This window comes from Cetorhinus maximus, chromosome 11, assembly GCF_964194155.1.
Source record: "Cetorhinus maximus chromosome 11, sCetMax3.hap1.1, whole genome shotgun sequence".
NCBI classification, from domain to species: domain Eukaryota; kingdom Metazoa; phylum Chordata; class Chondrichthyes; order Lamniformes; family Cetorhinidae; genus Cetorhinus; species Cetorhinus maximus.
Genome location: NC_135889.1, coordinates 62,869,991 through 62,889,642, shown reverse-complemented (window position 1 = coordinate 62,889,642; position 19,652 = coordinate 62,869,991). Strand labels below are relative to the sequence as shown.

The 19,652-nt window shown below is 42.1% G+C and overlaps 1 protein-coding gene across 4 annotated transcripts in view; it reads left to right on the top strand.

The window, feature by feature from the left end:
* Positions 1 to 19,652, top strand: part of metap1d (methionyl aminopeptidase type 1D (mitochondrial)) — a 173,561-nt gene that overhangs the window by 66,426 nt on the left and 87,483 nt on the right. For 2 of the 4 annotated variants that reach the window (XM_078552109.1, XM_078552107.1), the window contains exons 2-4: positions 15,008 to 15,168; positions 16,288 to 16,437; positions 17,613 to 17,773. In XM_078552109.1, coding sequence (XP_078408235.1) covers positions 15,008 to 15,168; positions 16,288 to 16,437; positions 17,613 to 17,773 — 472 coding nt within the window. Of the gene's footprint in view, positions 1 to 957; positions 1,059 to 15,007; positions 15,169 to 16,287; positions 16,438 to 17,612; positions 17,774 to 19,652 lie in introns of all 4 variants that reach the window. The other 2 variants (XM_078552110.1, XM_078552108.1) reach the window with 2 other exon arrangements.

Genomic DNA, 19,652 nt, shown 5'->3' with positions numbered 1-19,652 from the left:
TTCATTGCAAGAGGATTTGAGTTCAGAAGCAGGAATGCCTTACTGCAGTTATACAAGGCCTTGGTAAGACCACACCTGGAGTATTGCACGCAGTTTTGGTCTCCCTGCCTAAGAAAGGATACACATGCCATGGAGGGAGTGCAGCGAAGGTTCGCTAGGCTGATATTGAGGATGACAGGGCTGTCATATGAGGAGAGATTGGTTTGACTGGGCATGTATTCACTAGAGTTTAGAAGAATGAGAGGGGATTTGATTGAAACATATAAAATTCTAACAGGGCTAGACAGACTAGATGCAGGGAGGATGTTTCCCCTGGTTGGGGAGTCTAGAACCAGGGGCCACAGTCTCAGGATACAGGGCAGGCCATTTAGGACTGAGATGAGGAAAAATTTATTCACTCAGAGAGTGGTCAAGCTGTGGAATTCTCTACCACAGAAGGCTGTGGAAGCCAGGTCACTGAGTATATTGAAGAAATAAATTGATAATTTTTTGGGTATTAAGGGCATCAAGGGGTATGGAGAGAAAGCAGGAATATGGCGTAGAGATAGAGGATCAGCCATGATCATATTGAAAGGCGAAACAGGCTCGAAATGCCAAATGGCCTACTCCTGCACCTAGTTTCTATATTTCTACTTCCTCCCTAATATATACTGTCTTCTTGTATTCTAATGCACTGGATTTAAAATTATTGCTGGTTTCTTCAAATTGCTGCTCAATAATTATTGAGCAGAGGTTCAGGTGTTGCAACATGCCTGCGACTCCCTCCAATATGTCCCACGAAAAGTGTCCCACATTGTAGTGATAAGTCCACCACTAGTCACCGCCTGCCATCTGGAAAAAGACCCATTTATTCTCACTCTTTGTTTCCGACCTGTCAACCAATTCTCAATCCATGCCAGTATATTACCCCTGGCCCCATGTGCTTTAATTTATATTTCACTGTCTCATCATACACAGAGGCCTGCAGTTGAAGGAGGCAGAGCAGCTGCTGTCTTCATTGGATGAAGAAAGCACAGGGAAGATGAGGAACCAGTAGAAGGAAGATGTAGTGATTGAAGGTATAATCTTTCCTACTGCCTATTAGGGGTCACGTGATTGCTCTTGACGAATAAGCCCTAAGCGTGGGTAATCTGAGCAGTGGAGCTTTCTAGTCATGGACCTGGTTCAAGCATGTAGCTTCTAAAAGAGCTCTGTAATAAAGTTATCTGTTTCAAGTAGAAACCAGTCCGGTACTTCAAGTCATTACATTTGGCGATCAGAGTAAAATAGCTCCACCGCTGCACCTTGCCTTGTAAATGTGAGTACATCGGTTCTTAGGTTAAAAAGAATAGTATACTCATCAATCATGCCATTCTTTGGAAGAACCAACCCTTATGATGCATCCATGGAAGGCTGGAGCCTTGGCTTCATTTCGTGGCAAACGAAATAACAGTGGAGGAAAAGCAGAAAGCAATTCTTTTGAGTGTCTGTGGTAGCAGGACATATAACCTCATCTGCAGTCTGACAGCCCCGAACGCTCCCAATTCTAAATCTTAACGAATTGGTAGACCTCGTGAAGACACATTTTCAGCCGAAGCCATCACTAATAATGCAGAGGTTTAAGTTTAACTCAAGAGTAATGGCCCCGGGAGAGTCCATCACAACTTATATAGCAAAGTTCAGTTGACTGAACACTGACTTTGGAGACACACTCAATGACATGTTGTGGGACCGGTTAGTTTGTGGCGTTCACGATGACGCCATTCAGTGCCATTTACTTGCTGAAGTTAACATCAATTTGAAGTGCGCCATGGAAATAGTGCTAGCCATGGAAAATGCTGTGAGAGATTCGAAGGCTTTATAGAATGTGCAACATGGCGCAATTCTTCAGTTGAGGTGGGAACCTGCTGTCAGGCGTGGTGCAAAAACCGGAGAGAGAGCAGAGAAGCGAGAGACGATTTCTGCTGCTCAAAAAATGAAAAGGGCTAGTGGAAGCGTTTCAGCAGTGACTCCAAAGCTAATCTATTACCGATGTGGGGGTAATCATGTACCAGACACCTGCAGATTCAAGGAGGCAGAATGCCATTACTGCCACAAGAAAGATCACGTAATAAAGCAATGTAGGGCGAAATCGATTCAGCCCATAAGACAGCAGGCCAAAATGACTGAGGTGAATAATATAACAGATCCCGAAGCTGCCGATACTAATATCAATATCTATTTCATGTGCAATGTCAAAGCAGTAAAAACTGAACCAATAATTGTCAAGGAGATAGATACTGGAGCCTCAACCACAGTGGCAGGAGAGCACACATTTAAATACCTAAATTAAGGTACCCAGCCACTGAATCTGGAGCAAATCAGGGCTCAACTGAAGATATACACTGGAGAGTCCATACAGGTAAAGGGCATTGCCACAGTACCTGTGTCCTAAAGGCAACAGGCAGCCCAGCTTCCAGTGATCATAGTCACAGGTGAAGGACCTAGTCTTCTGGGCCATGACTGGTTACAAAAAATTAAGCTCAACTGTTAAGGAAATACGACAGTGTATTTTGTGACGAATAAAAGACTTGCAAGCAAAAATATATTTAGATTCGGAAGCAACACCCCTTTCTTTAAGGCCAGACCTGTGCCTTATGCCTTAAAGGAGATGCAGAATTGTGCTACTTTGAAAAGCTAGGTATCATCCAGCCAGTACAATTTTCGGAATGAGCAGTGCCCATAGTCCCTGCGATGAAACCTGATCAAACTATTCACATTTGTAGGGACTACAAATTGACCGTGAACAAGGCAGCTAACCTAGATTAATATCCTATCCCGAAGCTAGACAACTTGTACGCAAAGCTAGCTGAAGCCAAATCCTATGCCAAACTGGACATGAGCCATGAACACCAACAGCTAGAATTGGATAGCACGTCTAGAGGGTATGTAACCATCAATGTGCATAAGGGCCTGTAACAAACACACCTACCCTTTGGAGTAACACCTGCATGTGCAATCTTCTAAAGGACCATGGAAAGCCTATTGCAAGGACATCCCCGAATAGTAGTGTACATAGATGATGTTCCGATCACGGTCAATGGAAGCCAAACATTTGGCCAACACAGAAGAAGTTTTAAGAAGATTTTTGGAAGCTGCTGTACAATCAAAGAAAGAGAAATGTATATTCCAAGCACCAAAAGTCACTTGCCTGGGTCATCGGGTGGATAACATGGGGTTACATCCAGTAGAGGAGAAAGTCAGGGTAATCAAAGAGGTGCCCTCTCCTTCCAGTGTCACTGAACTCAAGTCTTTTTTTGGGCATAGTTAATTATTATAGCCGCTTCTTGCCAGACTTGTCAACAGTGTTAGCACCATTGCACACGTTAGTCATGGAATTCGCAACAAGAAGTCTTTGTAAAAGTTATAAAGCTATTACATTCATCATGTCTACTGGTACATTATTACCCATCAAAAGAATTAATATTAACCTGTGATGTATCTCCTTAATGTGTGGGAGCTGTGTTGTGACACAGGAGGGAAGATGGTTCCGAAAGGCCAATTGGCTACGTCTCCAGAACCCTCTCTGCAGCCGAGAAGGGTTATTCGCAACTAGAAAAGGAAGATTTATCAGTAATATTTGGAGTGAAGAAATTCCACCAGTATTTGCATGGACGACATTTCACCAAATGTTTGGACCATAAACCATTAATGAGTTTATTCAATGAGAATAAAGCCATTCCACCAATAGCCTCAGCAAAAATTCAACATTAGGAATTGATATTTTCTGCGTATGAGTACACCTTTATGCACTGTACTGGCGTGCATATTGCAAATGCAGACGCACTCAGTCCTCTCCTGTTACCAGATAGCATTGTACATGCTCCAGTGCCAGAAGAAGTTATGCCTGTGCTGATTTTCTTGGACTCTTTGCCTGTGTGTGCGAAACAAATAAAGAAATGGACAAACAGAGATCCAATTTTGTCAAAAGTCCGAGACCTTGTATTGCAAAGGTGGTCGAATTCACCAGTGTCTGAAGAGATGAGAGCATTCCATGCCCATAAAACAGAGTTAAGTTGTCAAGATGGAAGCTTGTTGTTGGGATCAAGAGTCACGTCCCTTCGCAAGGAAGGGAACCACTCTTGACAGAGCTTCACAGTGTGTATCCAGGCATTTCAAAGATGAAGATGCTTGCATGAAGCTATGTCTGGTGGCCAGGCATATACAGTGACATTGAAAGCATGGTCAAGCACCGTCTCCACTGTCAGCAACAACGGAAGTCCCACTGCATCCGTGGGAGTGGCTTGGTCGACCCTGGGTTATACTACATAGATTATGTAGGTCCATTTTTAGGCACTATGTTTTTATTAATTGTCGATGCGCGTTCTAAGTGGATGGATGTGTATGAAGTTAAATCACCGACATCAAGTGCAACTATTGAAAAGCTGCGCCAATGTTTAGCGTTATGGCCTACTGGAAGTCATTGTTTGGATAATGGTACAGCCCTTACTAATTCAGAATTTCAGAGACTCATGGAAATCAAATGGAATCAAACAATTAAAACAGTACCATATCATCCCTCATCAAATGGGTTAGCTGAAAGAACAGGTCCAAACTTTCAAATAAGGAATGAAGAGGTTACCCGAAGGTACTCTAGAAACTCTACTTTCCCCTTTTTATTCTCAATTATCGCATGAGTCTTCGTGCAGCTACGGGTTCAATGCTGCCTACGTACAAGGTTAAGTCTGGTGTTTCCAAACGTAGAGTGGAAGGTAGAGAAGAATCAGAATAATCAAAAATTGAATCACGATATTCATAGCAAAGCTGGAAGATTTACTGTAGGAGATACAGTTTTTTTGTGGAATTTTAGAAAAGTTGTATTCCTGATATAACTGTCTCAGAAACTGGTCTCTTTTCATTCCAAGTGGAAGAGGGAGACTAGATTGTTCGAAAACATGTGGATCATCTAAGGAGTAGAGAGACATTCCTACAACCAATTATTCCATCTGTAACTGATGTCAAACCTTTAATCCCTGAGGCGACAGGTCGACCTAGAATAGGCATACCTGATGCCTCTGTTGAATTGCCTAATCCTGAGCTGCCGCTTTTTAATGATGTACCTGATGCTGCAGTTCCTGATCATGTTGACCCAGTGGGAGAACCTCAAATGGGAAAACCCCTAACTGATTAGAAAACTGCCTCAGAGACTTAGGGCGGAATTGTCCCAGATTTTCACTAAGTGCGGTTGCAGGTGAGTAAAACGATGCTTTACCCGCTGACTGCGATGGCGGGTTTTCACGCCGTATCTTTCCCAAACCCGCCGCATTACTTATGCATTCCCAGAAAACGCGGCGTTTCCATTGCGGGCGGGCTCTCATTCGCCCGCCATGCCATCACCTTGCCGCTTCATCACGCTAGGCATCACATTTGAAATACAGCTGTGCTCAGTGTTTCTAGTCCAGTACTGCAGCAAAGAAGACATGGCTCCGAAAGGCAAGAAGCCTGCAGCCCTTGAGCACCTTTAGGATGCCATGGAGGCACGCTGTGATGTCCTTTACCCTCGCTTTGGCCGCAGGAGGGGCAGCTACATTAGGCAATGGCAGTGGTGATCAGTGCCAATGTTGCACAGAAGAGGTTGGACATCTAATGCAGACAGAGGATAAATGATCTCATTCGTGCAACCAGGGTATGGCAACCATCTCATCACTCTAAACTCACACACTCAAGCCCATCACACGTTCATTGGCATCTCACTCTGCCAGCTTAAGGGACATCACCACCCATTCTCAAACACGTACCCTCAAATGTCCATCTGTCCTCATCTCTTCTAGAGACTGCCTCCTCAGCCCTCACCATCTTGAGGCCACTTGCACTGATCAACATGTGCCCCCTACACACCCTGGGATACCCTGCGTCCCCAGTACAGCTCTCGTCCTGTAGCCTCTTCCCTTGCCTGAGGCCATTTCACCCCCTTGCCCTGCAGCCATTGAAAAGCCACCCACATATGGCTGATGTGGTAGGTAGAGACCTATCCATGATCCCCCCCTAAAAGTGATGTGGTGCTGTCTGTGAAGCCTGGGGCTGATGACTGCGAGTGCTGACCGAAGCAAAGTAGGCAAACAAACCTTGAAGTCCTGTGTGAAGAGCAGCCTGCCAAGTGCATGCCTTATATATGCTGTTGTGAAACATGTTGGCATGTTTTCCTGCTAGTGTGGGCAGATGATCCAGCGGCGGGAGACGAGTCCGGTGGGCTGGCCTTATAAGGATATACTGATGTATTGCAATGAGGTTCCTGAAGTCTGATGGTAGGGAGCGTGATCCACCATCAGCAGGTGGAGCAGACGATCACAAACTGGTTTCACGACGTCATGAAACTGATTTTTGGCTTTCTTGCCATATTGTCTGCTCACGCCACCGAACATACTCAACACCCGCGGGCACGGAAAATCCCGGCCTTTCTCTTTAATCGCCTGACCTGTATATATGTATATGTTGTGGATTAAAATGTTCTTTGTAAATAGGAAATGTAAAATTCTAAAGGGGGAGAAAATGTAATGACTGAAGGTATAACTTTTCCTACTGCCTATTAGGCATCACGTGGTTGTTCTTGACGAATGAGCCCTAAGCGTGGGTAATCCAAGGGGGGGTGGAGCTTTGTAGCCGTGGACCTGGTTTGAGCATGTAGCTTCTGAAAGAGCTCTGTAATAAAGTTATCTGTTTCAAGTAGAAACCTGTCTGGTAAGTCGTCATTACAGAAGATCACCTGAACGTCTCACAGCAAGAAATGTGAGGGATCAATTAATTCCGCTGACATGTTCATTTTCATGCCCTGAGAACTTACACAGAGTCCCTCTACATTAATAGTCCTTCGTACCTCCTTCATTACTCCCTTTATCCAGTGTTAAACCATTCAGATAATTTCTACATCAATGCCCTACAGACAATGCAGATTGAGAAACTGCTATGAAACTACACAGCATACCAAAGGTCCTGGGAGGATGCTGATGGAACAGAACCTTTTGTTTACTTCTGTCCTGCATAATGGCTTTCTGGGAAATGGATGCTTCCTCCTTGTCCTGAGTTTCTCCACCAAGGCCCACAGGGAGGCATCAAAAAGCAGGAGACAGATGTGCTCTGGATGTGCTCAAGAGTGCAGAAATGAAAAATGCAACCATGGGTTGCAAACTTGCTTTTTAAATAGGGGTTGGGACTTTTGTCAAAGATTGTGGGCTGTAAATGGGCAGGGTGTCCAATTCGTGACACAATCGGGAGGACAACCAGTCACTCAATGATAACGAGGCCTGGGAGTTAAAATGTTCAGGGTCTAACCCCGTCAACAACATGGGAGTTTCCTGTCTAATTAAGTTAAAATTGGTCCTCTGTTATATCATTCTGCCTCTTATGAAATCACAGAGGATTATGTGGGAAGCATGAGATATTACCAATGGAGCAAGTAATTTAGAAAAGGATTCTTTGTTTGCTATCCCAAGCATGCCATGAATTTTACCTGAATATCGACAAATTAAAACACCTCGAGGACATAGAGAGTGATGGCTCACTTGGGACAGTATTCTGAAATATTAATGATAAAAATAACGACAGTAAAAAGGTTAAAAGAACCCAAAAATCTAGCAGGTACTCTTACCTTGCCATGTTGTTTAACGTATACTGCTTTGACCCTCATCAATTCCTGGAACCTACAGACATATTACTGTACACAACATTTAACCTGGCCACATGCATGGTGCACTGTCATCTTGTAGTGCAAGTGCCAAATCTTCCCCACATCTAGTTCATGCAACAGTGCATCCACTTCACCAACCATCTAATAGGGAAAACCTAGTAAAGAGCATATTGTAACCGGGGCAGAATCTTGTTGAGGCGTCAGGGGTTTCATCTGCTGACGGTAGATCTGGGGAGAGAACTGCATTGCCTCTTTTCAAGGAGGCCCACCACTGACCACAGCACTGTCTGATTGGATTGCCATTCGGCAGGCCTTACCCTGGAATCAAGACCCTGGAGGCGGAAGTCTCTAAGAGCTGTTAGCCAATTAGAGGCCGGCAGCTCTTGTGCTCAGCAACACCAGAGGGGATGTGGTGGCTGGTGACGATAAACGACTACCGGAATCCCAGAATCGCTGAGTGACCCAGGGCACAGCTAAGTAATGTGTGCGGTTGGGGATTTCGCGTGATGGATGCCGTGGGGACAAGGGTGTATGGGGGTCAGCAGCAAGGGCAGGGGGTGACTCTTAGCAGCTATCCTGTTTCCAATGTCAAGTCCCTCGATCAGGCACTGAATGCTTTTGATTCAGGCAACCCCCCACCCCCAACATGGAGGTGACAAGCTGGCTGCACAGTTTTGCCTGTCGTGCATGTCGACAGGCCCGCCTACCACTAGGTTAATATCAGAGGTGGCAGGATGAGGCCCTGTGATCGTTAATTGGCCACTTAAGGGCCTCAATAGGCGGCGGGACAGGTAGGTTAACCAGGCACCTTCCTGCCCAGAACTTAATTCTAACAGAAATGGGAAGGCAGCCGGGTTCCAGTATGCCACCATCCTGTCTAATTAAATGCCCTTCCCACATCTAAGTTCGCCACCAGGGAGAGCAGAAGGTTCCACCCTAGATTGCTAACTCTTGTCATGTGATAAAACTCATTGAATGCTGGCATTATTGGAATATTATGGCAGGAAAAAAAATAATGAAATCTCCCTGTGCTGTGTTTCATCTGTGCTAAGCGGAAGTGTGATCAGCTCCCAGGCCGTTGTCAATGTCATTCTAAATTACCAGCTAGACCTCGTGTAAGTGTGACTTTTTTTCCTCTCTGGCATTCCCTCTGTGAAGAAATGTCTGTCGTGTACTCAACTACTCTCCACAGAAAGACAATTAAAACCTAAAATTCTGCAGTCTATGTGATTACAGGCATAACTTGCACCCAGCCATTGTGTAGTGTCAACGAGCCAGTCAGCAGGATAAATTTTGTTTAAACTTTCTCTTGAGTAAAACCAACATTCTAGAATTTTAGAAAATGCTGGAAAAACTCAGCAGGTCTAGCAGCATCTGTGGAAAGAGAAGCAGAGTTAACGTTTTGAGTCTGCATGTCATACGGACTCGAAATGTTAACTCTGTTTCTCTCTTCACAGATGCTGCCGGACCTGCTGAGTTTTTCCAGCATTTCCTGTTTTTGTTTCAGATTTCCAGCATCCGCAGTATTTTGCTTTTATTCTATAATTCTAGAATTATAGTTTTATTCCATGAATGGCAGAGACTTTCAGAAGCATCATTTTACATTGATCAATATAAATAAATTTGAGTAAATCCTTTTACCATGGCCATCTAATATATGCACACAGAAAGAGGTTATGGAGCAGTATGGCCTGCTGCATCTGATTTAAAGATATTTGGGGCTAAAATATTTTTCAAAAATTGGAATAGCACAAAGCGTATAACAGATTAAAGTAAGTAATAAAAACAAAAAACTGCAGATGCTGGAAATCCAAAACAAAAACAGAAATACCTGGAAAAACTCAGCAGGTCTGGCAGCATCGGCGGAGAAGAGCAAAGTTGACGTTTCGAGTCCTCATGACCCTTCAACAGGACTAAGTAGAAATAGGAAAGGAGTGAAATATAAGCTGGTTTAAGGGTGGGGGGGTGGGGGAAGAAGGGGGGTGGTTGTTGGGACAAGCAAGCAGTGATAGGAGGAGATAACCAAAAGATGTCACAGACAAAAGAACAAAGAGGTGTTGAAGGTGGTGATATTATCTAAAAGAATGTGCTAATTAAGACTGGAGAGCAGGACAAGCAAGGTAGCTCTAGTGGGGGTGGGGTGAAATAACCGATGGGTGGAATACATTTAAAAATAATGGAAATAGGTGGGAAAAGAAAAATCTATATAAATTATTGGAAAAAACAAAAGGGGGGGGGAAGAAACGGAAAGGGGGTGGGGATGGAGGAGGGAGTTAAGATCTAAAGTTGTTGAACTCAATATTCAGTCCGGAAGGCTGTAAAGTGCCTAGTTGGAAGATGAGGTGCTGTTCGTCCAGTTTGCATTGAGCTTCACTGGAACAATGCAGCAAGCCAAGGACAGACATGTGGGCAAGAAAGCAGGGTGGAGTGTTAAAATGGCAAGCGACAGGGAGGTCTGGGTAATGCTTGCGGACAGACCGAAGGTGTTCTGCAAAGCGGTCACCCGGTCTGCGTTTGGTCTCTCCAATGTAGAGGAGACCGCATTGGGAGCAACGAATGCAGTGGACTAAGTTGGGGGAAATGCAAGTGAAATGCTGCTTCACTTGAAAGGAATGTTTGGGCCCTTGGACGGTGAGGAGAGAGGAAGTGAAGGAGCAGGTGTTGCATATTTTGCGTTTGCATGGGGAGGTGCCGTAGGTGGGGGTTGAGGAGTAGGGGGTGATGGAGGAGTGGACCAGGGTGTCACGGAGGGAACGATCCCTACGGAATGCCGCCAAGGGGGGTGAAGGGAAGATGTGTTTGGTGGTGGCATCATGCTGGAGTTGGCGGAAATGGCGGAGGATGATCCTTTGAATGTGGAGGCTGGTAGGGTGATAAGTGAGGACAAGGGGGACCCTATCATGTTTCTGGGAGGGAGGAGAAGGCGTGAGGGCGGATGCGCGGGAGATAGGCTGGACATGGTTGAGGGCCCTGTCAACTACCGTGGGTGGAAAACCTCGGTTAAGGAAGAAGGAGGACATGTCAGAGGAACTGTTTTTGAAGGTAGCATCATCAGAACAGATGCGATGGAGGCGAAGGAACTGAGAGAATGGGATGGAGTCCTTACAGGAAGCGGGGTACGAGGAGCTGTAGTCGAGGTAGCTGTGGGAGTCGGTAGGCTTGTAATGGATATTGGTGGACAGTCTATCACCAGAAATTGAGACAGAGAGGTCAAGGAAGGGAAGGGAAGTGTCAGAGATGGACCATGTGAAAATGATGGAGGGGTGGAGATTGGAAGCAAAATTAATACATTTTTCCAGGTCCCAACGAGAGCATGAAGTAGCACCGAAGTAATCATCGATGTACCGGAGAAAGAATTATGGGAGGGGGCCAGAGTAGGACTGGAACAAGGAATGTTCCACATACCCCATAAAGAGCCAGGCATAACTGGGGCCCATGCGGGTACCCATAGCCACACCTTTTATTTGGAGGAAGTGAGAGGAGTTAAAGGAGAAATTGTTCAGTGTGAGAACAAGTTCAGCCAGACGGAGGAGAGTAGTGGTGGATGGGGATTGTTTGGGCCTCTGTTCGAGGAAGAAGCTGAGAGCCCTCATACCATCCCGGTGGGGGATGGAGGTGTAGAGGGATTGGACGTCCATGGTGAAGAGGAGGCGGTTGGGGCCAGGGAACTGGAAATTGTTGATGTGACGTAAGGTGTCAGAGGAATCACGGATGTAGGTGGGAAGGGACTGGACAAGGGGAGAGAGAAGGAAGTCAAGATAGTGAGAAATGAGTTCTGTGGGGAGGAACAGGCTGACACGATCGGTCTGCCGGGACAGTCCTGTTTGTGGATTTTGGGTAGGAGGTAGAAGCGGGCCGTCCGAGGTTGGGCGACTATCAGGTTGGAAACTATGGAAGGAAGATCTCCAGAGGAGATGAGGTCAATGACAGTCCTGGAAACAATGGCTTGATGTTCAGTGGTGGGGTCATGGTCCAGGGAGAGGTAGGAGGAAATGTCTGCGAGTTGACGCTCAGCCTCTGCGAGGTAGAGGTCAGTGCACCAGACAACAACAGCAGCACCCTTGTCAGCGGGTTTGATGACAATGTTAGGGTTGGACCTGAGAGAACGGAGTGCAGTAAGTTCAGAGAGAGACAAGTTAGAATGGGTGAGAGGAGCAGAGAAATTGAGACGACTAATGTCACGCCGACAGTTCTCAATGAAAAGATCAAGAGAAGGTAAGAATCCAGAGGGAGGGGTCCAGGTGGAGGGAGAATATTGGATGTGGGTAAAAGGATCCGTTGAACGGGGAGAGGACTCCTGCCCAAAGAAGTGAGCACGGAGATGAAGGCGGCTGAATAAGAGTTCAGCATCGTGCCGAGCCCGAAATTCATTGAGATGAGGGCGTAAGGGTATGAAACTAAGTCCTTTGCTGAGCACTGAACGTTCAGCGTCGGAGAGGGGAAGGTCAGGGGGTATAGTGAATACACGGCCAGGGCTGGGATTGGAAGATGGGGTGGGGACGGAAGGACAGGCAGGGGTGGAGGGTCCTGGATGGGTGTTGGTGTCGATGAGTTGTTGGAGCTTTCGTTCCTTAGCACTTGAGAGAAAGAGAAAAAGTTTCTTGTTGAGGCGTCGGATGAGACGAAGAATAAAATGAAACTGGGGGCACGCGCAGCTTTGAAAAAGGGTGCGGCGGTGCTGCTGGAGGGAGAGGTCGAGTGTGTTCATATGGTGGCGCATGGCACTGAGTGTGGATCTCAGAATGCGACGGGAACAGCAGTCCGAGAAACGTTTTATGTCCCGGAGATACCTGTAATCCTGCGTGGGTTCGAAACATGTGGGATGGAATTTCAGTTGAAATCCACGTGGGTTGAGACGGAGACAGTCACTGAGAAAGGAAATATGGCTGTGAAAGCGGGTTTTAGTAAACACCTTGTCAAACACCAGGAGAGAAATGGAAAGCAACGAAGGTGAATAAGGCAAAAGAGAGATTCGAAAATCTTGACGGAGAGTAGAACAAAACTTCTTCAAGGTAGGCATTTCTTGAAGAGAAGTGGCAGTCAATTAAACACAGAGATGAAAACAAAAAACTGCGGATGCTGGAAATTCCTTCTCCCCCCCCCCCCTTAAACCAGCTTATATTTCACTCCTTTCCTATTTCTACTTAGTTCTGTTGAAGGGTCATGAGGACTCGAAACGTCAACTTTGCTCTTCTCCGCCGATGCTGCCAGACCTGCTGAGTTTTTCCAGGTATTTCAGATTAAAGTAAGTATTTGATGTTTTATTCTATAGGTATATAGCATAATGTGCTCCTTAAAAATAAAATACCAGATTTTAGAATTCAATTTTAAGGATTTTTACTTCAGTTACAGAGCATGTTTTCAGGCCTGGGCATGGGTCAGCTCTTGCTCTTTAGGTCTTATGTGGGTTAATGACATAAGGAGATCTAACAGAGGAGAAAATATATGAAAATAATGACAGGGGACAAGAAGATTTTTAAAGTTTTTTTTTTAAAAAGCTTGAGGCAGCTGCTCTTTTTGTCCATCAGCAGTGCTAGGATACAATTTGGTTGTTTTACACCAACAGGCCGTCAATGATAGAGTTTTGGTTATACAGATTAATTGGTATGCAAAAGGCAGTTAGAAAACAAATCCAATGGAGAGGGTTTAGATTTGAGTAGTTTGTTAATTGTCAGTTGAATGGTTAGAATATCACATATTTGTTATTCTACATTATGCATATTGAGCTGTTACTTTGGATATTTATTTTCTTACTGTTCTACACTGAGGAGAGCTGTGTGCTGAATGAAAGACAAAGGCTGTCACAGAATCATATGGCAGGTGCTTTAGTGTTATAAATATAGTGTCCTTTGCCACTAAATGTGGGCACTAAATGTTAATTTTCACACTAAATGTTTTGAGCTATATTTCAGATAAAACATACTAGGGTAGTGTTTCTGATTTGGGTGTAGATGGCGATCCAGGCCAAAATTACACCCACAGTTCAGATAGTTTTGAGAAGTGCATTTCTTTCTGAGAACTGTGAGAAACGTTTTCCTCAAGCTTCCACTCAAACTCACTTGTGTTTTGCCAATCATGAAATTTGCAATGAGCTGGCATTTTAGAATGTAAGTTTTAAAATAATTGCTTTAAAGCATATTCCTTGATATATTTATGAGTGGTAACTTGGTGTCGTTCAATTAATACAGTTGAAAATAGGTTTATTGCAAAAAACAAATGCTTTTAATTAGTGTGTCTAGTTCACCACCTATGAGTAACCCAATTTTTAATAACTGAAGATGTCTTGAACAAAGTATAAGAGCTGTTTGCTAGTTAATGTGGAATACAGTGGTGAGGTTCTTAATAAAGAAATATCAATATATGTTCCAAAGCTTTTAAAATTTGCCATTAGTTTTATTGCAAAGAACCAGCTTAATTTTAAGAGCCTCTTCTAAGGATTTAAGCTGGCACAGTTAGCAGAAACTTGCAATGGTGATTCATTTAATCAGCGATGTGGCCAGTTTTCTGGGTGGAGTCTGTTTCTGGTGCAATATTTTTTAAACTAGTTAAAACTTGATTTGGGCTGGATGTAATTTGTGTTTGAATTTCCTCCACCTTTTCGCTAGTTTGGTCAATTTTAAGCGTATTGCACTGGGGGGAAAAAAACAGCACAGCCTAGTGAAAACTCCAGGCCTATATCTTATAAATCAGTATTTAACAGGAGACTTATAAATCTGTGCTGTTTGTGATAAAAGCACACTGGAAAGAACACTTAGAATTCCATTCTGCCTGGAGCAATAAGCTTGCTGACAAACATTGTGTATGACATTGGCTTTTTTCATGGAGTAAAAAGAAATCTAAATGATAATTTTTGTCTAATGAAAATATGAAGCACAAAGGAAGACAAAATAACAGGAACTGATTCCAGGAGTGTTCACATACAGATCAGTTAGCAAGTACATGGGTAGAAAATATGATAATACAGACAGGGATGTTAAGTCAAATTTATTGAAAACTCAGTTATTCTTGTAAATAAACTGCCAGCTCATTCCAGAACATTGAAATAAGTTAAAAGGTTGCAGGACTTCGGTATTATTTTACAATGCTAAATTAGTTAACCACCTGATTTAATAGGACAAATCAGCTTTGATTGGCTTGTGTGGAATATAAGCACCAGCATGGACCTAGTGGACTGATTGGCCAGTTTCTGTACTTTCATTGCTATGAGTTACTTCTCTTGAGAAACAAATAGTTGTATAATGTTTTAGTATCTATGAAGTTTTCATTGTTATGCATTTTTTTAGAAGATACCATTTTGATTTAACTAGATGAAGAAACATTGAAAAACCGTTGGCAATTACAAGCAATCTGACTTTGTTTCCACAGGATGTGTGACTGCCTGCTGCAGAACTTCCTCATCACAATCCACCACTGCTCACAAGCTCAAACCATTTGGGGTTCAGCTTATAAGATCTATCTTTTGGCAATGCACCTCCTACCATGTTGTGCGTCCGGCTACTGTTGGACCATCTTACCCTGTACCCAAGGTACACTGTTATTGACTTACAGTATCATTCTTTCAACAAGACTCCCTGCTGATTTTTGTGATTACCTGTAAGAGAGGTTAAGGTGAAATGAGAGCTGTGACAAGTTAAGCAGAAATAATGAAGACGACTCAATAGGTAATTGTGGATAAGGTCAAGAAAGTGTACAGAGCCCAGATATTAGGCAGGAGTAGTGAATTTTATATAATTTAATGGTTTTAAAGACAAGCACATGGTGGAGTACAAAAGTGAATCAAAATTTACTCATTATTAAATTTCATTCAGATCCATGTTAATGTTAAGATGAATGAAATACACAATTTAAGCAGTTATTGGGTAAAAAATAAGTATACCTTTGCTACATTAGGCTGTTACTGGCGATGTTTATTATACAGAGCATAATTATATACAGCACCTTTGTGGTTCAATAAGCTCTTAAAACTAAGATTTTATATAAACCATATTACAAAAGAATAGTTCTATCAAAGCTGTGTTGTAACTTTACTTTTTAAAATATTTAGTTGTATTTCTATTAATTTTGCATATTTCTTTAGTTCTTACTATGTTTACAGTAAGCAGTATCCACATTTAGGAAAGGCCCTGCCTTCAGTAAAACTTGGGCCTTTGTGCCAGAAAGCCAAAGCATGCTTTCATGTTTAGGTATTTGCACTCTATAAATTAAGCTGACGATGAATAATTCATTTCACCAAAAGGAAATGTAAATTTGGAGAAGGCTGTGTGCTTCATCAAAATTAATAAAGCTTGCATCATTTTTTTTTAGTTGGTAAATAAGCTGTTCCTTTTAAACAAAGCTCAGTAATTTCAGCCCTGAGTTTACAACATTAGAGTTGTTCGATCAGGGGCTACAAAACAGCAAACTATTATTTGTGTTAGCCCTTTGAGTTAACAGTGTTCCTAAGAACTTAGAAGTTGGCAATGTTAAGTTCAAAAGGGTATTTGAAGAAATATTGCAGCAGCCTTGGGGTTTGTCTGATGACTCAGGAAGGGTCGACACTGTAACACTCAGGGCAAACTGCCATGAAGCAGGAGTCTCTTTTTGAGAAAATGATCCCATTGTCACGCTCCAGTTTTCTCATCTTCATTTTCAATCTTTTTTTCAAGCACATAAAGAAGCCAGACTATGTGACGACAGGCATTATACCAGACTGGGGAGACCACATCGAAATTAAAGATGAAGATCAGATTCAGGGTCTTCGACAAGCCTGTCAACTGGCTCGCCAGATCCTCCTCTTGGCTGGAAAGAGTTTAAAGGTAATGTTTGTTGTTAAAAACTGAAAAGAACCATTTTAACAATTTTGCCTGTGTCTTCATGCCTCTTTCTCTATCATTATTTTAATTGTGGCAGTTAGATATTTTGATTTAACAAACTTGTTCTAATGTTTTAACGATTCATTTAATTTGCAGTTAAATTATTTTGAAAGGTTTCAAGTTACAAAACAAGTATAGACTTCACTAATAATGGAATAGTATATCAGTAGTTTCTAGATGAACATCAAATGTTAACTATAATAAATCAAAAGTTAACCACCTTCATTTCTCTTACAGATATTTGATTATAAAAGCAAGAATACATTTTTTAAAAGTTTTGTAAAGAACATTGGTGCCTGTTCCTTTTTTTTCTTTGAAATGATAAATAGATGTTGCCAAATCAGAACCCATGTACATTTTTAAACTTTTACTACCCCAATAATTACTTAGGCATAATTCAAATCTAAGTGGAAAATCAAATGATGGCATATTACACCATACAACACACACCTTCAGTCTTATTATTTTGTTCAGATACTGTGTTCTAATCACTACTTTTAAGTAGAAATTAATTTGGTTTTTCAAATATCATTAATATAAAAACTATCTTCATCTGATTGTTTAACTAAAGATTTTCAGGTAGACTGAATGAAAGTCACAACTTTAGGGGGAAAAATACTTACACCAAACCATACAAGCAGCATAGCTAAAATTGTAAATTCAGCATTCTGAATTAAGTATATCTGGTTTCACAATACTGTGGTCTAGTTTGAGTTTTAGTATCAATTCCATAGTGATATAATTAATGTGTTTTAATACTTTATAATGTCATAATAACTCATTATATCACATATAATAATGAAGCTTGGATTCTTTAATTTTGATTGGTTCTACATAATTTCATATTGAAGCCAAAATTAGTTTGCAGGTCCAAATTTCTACATAACTGAGAAGGATAAGATACTGAGTTTATTACTGTAATAAGTAAGGCCTGCTCTATTTGGTATCCTCCTTTAAAGTAGTCCACTTATGATAAAACCTACTTAACAGGGCAAAGAGAAGCTATGGCTTAAACAGTTTTAGTATTTTTCCTGGCTTTGTGAGCTAATACAAGGCACATTTAAAATATAGAACATTGATAGTAGCATTGCCTCCATTGCATTATTTTTATTTTTTAGGCTGGCATGACAACTGAGCAGTTGGATTACATTGTGCATCACGAAACAATCAGAAATAATGCATACCCATCGCCACTGGGTTATGGAGGTTTTCCAAAGTCTGTTTGTACCTCAGTGAACAATGTGGTATGTCATGGCATACCTGACAGGTATAGTTTATGGTAATTTGTCCATTTGATTAATCTTATGCTTCTATTTCTGAAAGCACTTAAGGTCTAAATATTATATTCCCCATCTGTATTAAGTTTAAAACCATCGGCATATAAATTGACCTTTGAAGCCTCAAAAAATCCCTCCAAAAATGGGAATCGGCTTCTACAGCGAGTATAAAAGTGAACCGCCAGCGTGGGTGTGGGTGATTGCTATCTTGAGATGTCATCGGCATCCGATGCAAAGAGCAGGTGTGTCTTAAACTCCCACACATCTTTGCAACACAGCCAATAGCACCTGCTTTATGCTTTGTGCCCAGTTATAAGGTACTGGTAAGTAAAACATGTATTTGTGGAATGAAAAATTGGGGATGACAGTGAATGCGAATGTAGCATGTCATGGCTGAAAAGGAGGATCAACTTACACCAAGTATATACAAAAACATGATTTTTGGGGCTGGAAAAATGGAGTCTCCTTATATGTCGGATTGACTTATACACAGCAAATTATGGTATTTCATTTTGTTACTGGAAAGGGAAATATGTAAATAGTGAAAATCAGAAATAAAAACAAAAATTGCAGGAAATATATCACAGATGTGCCAGCATCTGTAAAGAGAAAAAGTTAGTTATTAGTATGTATGGAGACTTTTTATTCTTTATGACATGGCAGCTTTAACATAAAAAGTATTTTTTGTACCATCCAAATGTTCGAGTGAAAATTCTCCACTTAAACATTAACCTTTTGTTTCTCTTTTCAGGTGCTACTGCACCTGTTGTATGCATTCAGTGGCTTCTGGGATTTTTTTTCTTTACTTATTTACATTTTCTTCATTTCTCTCACCTCATAGTAATAATTCATTTTGTGTGAGTAGGAGGTCGTGTGACTCAGTCTCCCTGTCTCTGAACCTGAAGCTCCAGGTTCAATTCCCACTCCAGGACTTGTTGGCTATTGACTGAGCGTCAATGATGCAGTTCAGCAGGTTGATAATTAGCCTGATAATCCTTCCAATACTCCCTTTTGGGAATAGTGGAGAGAAGTGTGTGAAGATATGAAACAAACAAACTTTATGTAAGTGAACCATAGTCTTTAGTGGGAAAATGATGTGCCATGAGGATGGATGTGTTGGGTGACCAGTAGCAGGTTTGTGGGGGGTGGGGTGGGATGGGGCAGATAGTAACAGGAATTCATGTGATGAAACCTCCAAGAATGTATTCAACCAGAGTTGGCAACTCTCCCTTTCCCTGGAGATCACATACTTTCACTCTGGTGGACAGTATATATTATGAATACAAGATATTGCAGTTGTGTGACACTGGATGGGCCAAAGGATCTTTTCCTGTTTATCATTGTTCATATATTCCACTGTGAACTCCTATGGTTTTCCATGAATTGGCGAGCATTGTAGAATTGCAAAGAAATCCCCAGCTTTACTGTAGGGTTATTTCCTAAAATAAATGACTTCTCTAGTGGCCTGTCTGAAACTGATTAAATCTGTTCACATTTACTGATGACTAGGGAAAATATTCCAGTAACCTGGCAGGAATAATGATTTGAAGCATTTCGAGACACAACATTAACATGAAAATATTTTGTTACTGCCCAAATGTTCTAATTGTAATTCTTCAAAGAAAGTTTGCTTCCCTGGCAGAATTAAAATCTTCCTCATGCATATGTCATAGCTGTGGTCATAAAATAAATTGTGAATTTTGTCCTCTACCACTGTCTCTTCATTGCTGATATGAACTGTGAACCTCAATTGTAAGGGCAACAGACTGATAGTGGTTGCTGATTTTTAGCTTCTAATTTTTCAGTTTTGGAAGCTTTATATGATTTTAATATATGTAAATTGGATGTTCAGTGGATTCATCAGGGCTATGTGCAGCTTGA